Source organism: Octopus sinensis, linkage group LG11, assembly GCF_006345805.1.
Source record: "Octopus sinensis linkage group LG11, ASM634580v1, whole genome shotgun sequence".
Lineage (NCBI taxonomy): Eukaryota > Metazoa > Mollusca > Cephalopoda > Octopoda > Octopodidae > Octopus > Octopus sinensis.
The window spans coordinates 1,207,038-1,213,037 of NC_043007.1; the positions used below are offsets into that span (position 1 = coordinate 1,207,038).

Below are 6,000 nucleotides of genomic sequence, written 5' to 3' on the forward strand. Positions count from 1 at the left end.
GTGCTAACGATTCTGCCAGCACGTCTTCTTCATGCGATATACATTATTAATTCAAGGACTATCTTTTTAGAATTATGCCAGTCGTCTCTCTGTTCATTACTTTAAATTTATATTATTCTAAGCCACAATCTCATCTCTTCAAATCCATTCAAATCTAAGATATTCTTTCCCACTCTAACATCGACTGGGTTTGAGCCACCAGTCATTACTTATTTAAATTCACACACAAAACTGTTTATATTCAACACCCATAGCCCTTAGTTCTCTAATTTTTCGTTTTTTTTTCAGTCTCGCCCTGAATACATCACCTTATCCCTAACCGAATTCTAACATTTCCTATCTTTCAAGTAAATAAACACCCTCTTCTCACCACGACCAGTTTGTTTTTGTCGTTTAATTGTTTTTATTACCCAATTCTTCCATTATTTGTCATCCTATCTTCTGCCTACGAGATAAGTCTCCTTCTTTTCCACTTTATCTCTCTCTCTCTCCTCTCTCTCTCTCTCTCTCTCTCTCTCTCCTCTCTCTCTCTCTTCCCTCTTCTCATCTGAGCAAGTACGTTAATGTTGTTATCTTGCGACTAACCATCAACAAACCGTTTCAGTACCCACAGGACTTCTACATCTGCTGTGAAGACAGCGTGTCTAGCAGATTTACTCTCTATGCAAAAGCTCACGACCAACATTGTGCAGAGGGAACTTTTAATAAGCCAACCTCTTTTTTTTTAGTTCTAGTTTCACAATTTAGAACCATACTTCTATCTCTCTCTTTTTCTCTTTCTTTCCCTCATCTCTCTATCTTTCTGTTTGTCTGGAAGAAAGGAGGGAAGAAGGGAGTAAAAGCAGCCCCAATACTTGGCATATTTTTATACCACCACTTGGCTGCTGGATAAATTTAACAGATTTGATTTCACTTCTATTGTAAGCATTCAGACCAGGCGGCCAGCAAAGGGATTTCACAATCGCTTGCCGTTCCAATTCCCATTTCTTATACGTAATGTCTTAACTTATCACGGACTACAAGCAAAGCCCGTCCACCACATACTGCAATTCATGAGTTGTCATCTCCTCTTCCTAAACCATAGCTAACCCAAATGAAACGAAACCAAAACTACAACCAAATACTATGAAAATGTGTAATATACGAAACTGCAAAATAATTGTCCCTCCTTTCTTTTGACATTCGTGGACTCCGGTCGAAACTAGGCTACGGCTATCATCAACTGACATACAGATCTTATAGCTCTCGATCTTATCGCTATTCTATCAGCATTTGTGCTAATCTTGGTTGCCCTCTATATTCAAGCTTCCCTACGGCATGTGATCTCTGTTTCATATGTAAAAACCACGCTCAAACCACTTCTCTCGCCTAAATATCAGCAACTCCTTTTGACTCGCGACCCTCACACAAAAGCGGAATCTTTGGGAATAAAATAAACCCTCAAAAATAATTTGAATCACTGCTTTCTCTGTCGAAGACTACACATCCGGTGCTCGGCATATGGATGGCTGCAAGTAAGCCCAACAACGCCAAAATATCACCAGCCGCTGCTAGGACGATTTTTCCTTTCCATCCGATATATCTTTCAATTTTAAACACAACACGCTCACAAGAAATTTTTATCTCAGACGAAAAGTGCAGTAACTTGTCAACGGTGTATATACATTAAATATGATACGTAGATGGCCATTTCGATTGAATACTGTTTCAATTGCTTGCAACAGAATATAAAAAAGAAAAAATATGTGTATATACATTACCTGTAAATTGTCATGGCCATGGTTATATTGGCACAAATTTCTGTTAGGGAAAACAAGAAAAAGTTCAAAAATCGATTACCTGCCAAACTGGGAGATATCATATATACGGCAGTGTAGGTCACAGCGTTCATGAACCTGGAAATCCGAAGAACATAATGCATTTAAGTTAAAAATTGATTTCTGCTACTTAAGTTTAGTGGAATAACTACAGATTCAGTTTTGACTTAAGATCCGATACTTAAACTATATTTATAAACTGTTTAGAACATAAAATCAAAACACAAACCCCATTAAGGAAATCTGTCTTCAAAAAACAAACATATAATCCATTTTTGACACTTGAGAATTATAAACTATTCTAAAATAATTTACAAGCCACTTCTTCCAATCCAGAAGTGATATGCAAAAAAGCCATCTTTCCAACTGCTATCTTCACCGAGACAAGACGGCTTATCCTGTCCCTCTCATAAACTGTCTCCTAAATGCGTTCAAAATAATTTCCCCATCGTCTTGGCTTAACAGCTCTCATCGTTTGTTCTCACTGTGCTATTCTCTTTGTCCCGTCTTTTACTGTTTTAACTTTTATTGTTTTTACTGTCCTGTTTTGTTCTTAGTGTCCTGTTCTTGTCACCACCTTTACCCCTCCGCAAAAAATCCCAAATTTTATTTAATTTGCTTTGCGGGAAGGACTGTTTCAACTAAGTCGCGTCTCGTCCTTACCTTCGAACGCGGAGTAGACGAAACAGGGACAACTGAAGAAGGGGAATATTCCTTGTACACTGTTTTTTCGTTGTTTGAAAAATAGTTCGTTTCCATGTTTTTGTTTTTATGTTTTCGTTTCTCATTGTATTCAACGTTTTTTTATGTCCAATACCCATATATGCATGTATATATACATATAGATGTAGGTATGTACATATATGTATGTATATATGCATATATTTATATTATTTATATCACTATATGATCGAACGCCACGCATCCTTTTCCAAGTAAGTTTTATCTATCTATCTATCTATCTATCTATCTATCTATCTATCTATCTATCTATCTATCTATCTATCTATCTATCTATCTATCTATCTATCTATCTATATAGATGTATATATATATATATTAATAGTTATCGCCATACTAATATGGTAGTCTATAAATATAAGACTAAAGCTGTCGCTGATTAGCTCCAAGAGGCCATCGCCTCTAGCTAGCTATTTGACACACGAACCTGTGTCCATTACAAACCTTCGAACAGGGGAGGTCAACCGCTTCACCTTGCTAGTCAGACATCTGCAGACATGTTTCAGGGTTGTTGCCCTTTATCAATGCAGCGTAGTCAGACCCGCAGGTGTCGTTACTGACCGTCTGTTCGAAGATTTTATTTACCTAGTTACAGTGGAATACATCCACTTGTTTAACTATTAATATCCAGTAACGCTGCCGTAATCTCCTTTAGAGAGACTTAGTAATTTTAATATTTCTATTAGATATATATATATATATATATATTATATATATATATATATATATATATATATATATATATATAATATATATATATATATAATATATATTATATATATATATATATATATATTATATATATAATATATATATATATATATATATATATATATATATATTTACATATATATATATGTATAATACAAAATGGGACAAGAACGCAAAACATCCAGACAGGTGATACAAAAATGAGACAACAAAACATCCAGACAGACGATACAAAGAAACCAAGGACGGGTCATTCGAAGTTTTCTTTCCTCAGTCGAATACCAGATTATCTTCGCAATTTCGGCTGATTATATAAAGCTTATATGAAAATACCACTATTTTTATTTACAGGATTGTAAATCACGGTGCCCTAATATAAAAAAAAACATTCGCACCGAAAGCATATATATATATATATATGAGTGTGTGTGTGTGTGTGTGTGTGTGTGTGTGTGTGTGTGTGTGTGTGTGTGTGTGTGTGTGTGTGTGTGTGTGTGAGAGGTTTTTGTATCCAGAGGACCCCAAAGGCAGGTAAGGCTATGTAAGTGCTACGGAAGGACCGCTGTTAGACTCTCAGCTCGTTAATATTATGCGTGAGGAGTCTCACGCGGGTCGTGTGTAAGCGTGTATATGATGAATAAAATGAGACAACAAAGCCAAGGCAGTATAAAATTTCTTGGACATTTATAAAGAGAGAGAGATGTAGGTAGAGGTGTACACGTCCTTGAAATATATATAGTCTTTTACATAACGAGTAAACAGTCTAGTCTATTTTTTCTTTTTTGTTTTTGTTTTCTCAATGTTCAATTATTTCTACTTAACTTCACAGCGTAAGCCTATATTAAACGTGAACTTAGACATAACCATGAAAACGTTGACCAAAGCTGACCTATGTTCTTGATACAGGATCAGAACGTTGTGACAGTGAGGCGCCGATAAGATGATAAGACGAATAAACACGAACAATCTGATACCCGACAGTAATAGTTACAATGAGGAGATAAGTGTCTGGTGTTCATGTCCTGTAGTATGGTTTCAGTATCAGTTGTAGCAATATTGTTTCCCTCATTGCCATCTTCACTGTTTGAGAAGAGTATTAAGAATGATCTCGTTTGAGATTACAAACGTCTTTGGCTAGTTCAACGTTGTTGTAACCACTAACTTGATTGGTCGACATGTGACACGAGTGGTCTCTACTACGTTCGCACCGCTGGTTGTCACGTGACGCCATTAGTTCCAAGCAGCCAATCACAGCTTTTCATTTCTGAAGTTCGTTTGAGCCACATAAACCTTATATAAAGAAGTGTTCTCAGACATTTTTCGTCTTGGGTTTTTAGTCCTTCTCAGGGCTAACCTCTGACCACAGAGTTCGTCTTTAGTTTTAGTCCTTCTCAGGGCTAACCTCTGACCACACAGAGCATACTCGACCATGTTCCAGTTCGAAAGGCAGGCGACCACCATTATATCAAGAGAAAAATAACCAAGCAGAACATATAATGAAGACGCTACAAAAACCAAGCGACCACCATTATATCAAGAGAAAAATAACCAAGCAGAATATATAATGAAGACGCTGCAAAAACCAAGCGACAGACACAACGTCATCGCCAACATCGTTTTTATCTACGAAGATTTAATTTGTACACAAGACAACTACGGATTCAACTCTAGCGGTTAAGTGAAAATCTCACCACGGGAAAAACGGCTACAGTTAATATATCTGGAAGAATATTCATATCAAGAGAAAGATAAACACAACAAGTGATTCAATTAATCTCAACTACGAGACGCAACATCTTGATATGGAACTCTTACACTCCGTGTACCTCATAAACGGTAAATCAATTATCTGTCTTGAGTTCTAGTTCTTCTAAGAACTACCTTAAGCCATCTGCTACTACCTGTTGCTATGCTGATACCAACAACATGAACTGGAACCGAATTCCATTGTTAATTCTATAGTCAGTACCTTTTATGTCTCACGAACACACAGACACAAAAACATGCTAACACTTACGAACTCTTAAAATTTACACGATTGTAAAATAGGTAAAATAAATAGTATATATCTCAAAAAGAAATCTTGTTGTCATTCCACTTGTGTTCTATTGCCGCTGTATGTATTATATGGTCTGTAATATTTCATTAAGAATGGGATCGCGTGCGATTGTATTCCCTACACAATACGACCGCATGTGATCCTATTTTTATACAGTTCTTTTGCGTAATTACTTATAATCTTGAGAAAACTCTGAATGAACATGGAATGGTTAAATTATTAAGAAGTTTGCTTCATAACCAATCATCAAGGTTTTCTAATCGCGAAGAGAATACGTTTTCGAATGTAATCTCTTTCTTAAGATCATGAGGTAAAATTGGAGAGGGAGATTTGGTTGTTATTTTTAGCATATCGGGCGACCACAAGAAGGTTCTTTGCCAGTTTGTCAACTTCCATGTATTTCACAAAGATATCAAGTAATGGCCTAATGATTAAGAAGTTCACTTTCAAGTCTTGTGTTATTGGGTTCGATCCCGCGTGATGCCCTCTTGGTTAAATTAGATATTATCCGTCATATAACGAATGGATAGTATAGTCTAATTTTTCTTTCGTTTTTTTTTGCGGGGGTGTTTCGCTGTACAACGTTTTGTTGTTTTCGTTTGACAACCGGTGTTGGTTTCTTTAATTCATCGTAACTTAGCAGTTCGGCAAAACGTCACGTTAGAATAAGTA

At 36.2% G+C, this 6,000-nt stretch overlaps 1 protein-coding gene across 3 annotated transcripts in view; it reads right to left on the minus strand.

The window, feature by feature from the left end:
• Window positions 1-6,000, minus strand: part of LOC115217178 (solute carrier family 22 member 8-like) — a 42,781-nt gene that overhangs the window by 21,894 nt on the left and 14,887 nt on the right. For all 3 annotated transcript variants that reach the window (XM_036507021.1, XM_036507020.1, XM_036507022.1), the window contains exon 7: window positions 1,761-1,895. In XM_036507021.1, the coding sequence (XP_036362914.1) occupies window positions 1,761-1,895 (135 nt within the window). The remainder of the gene's footprint in view (window positions 1-1,760; window positions 1,896-6,000) is intronic.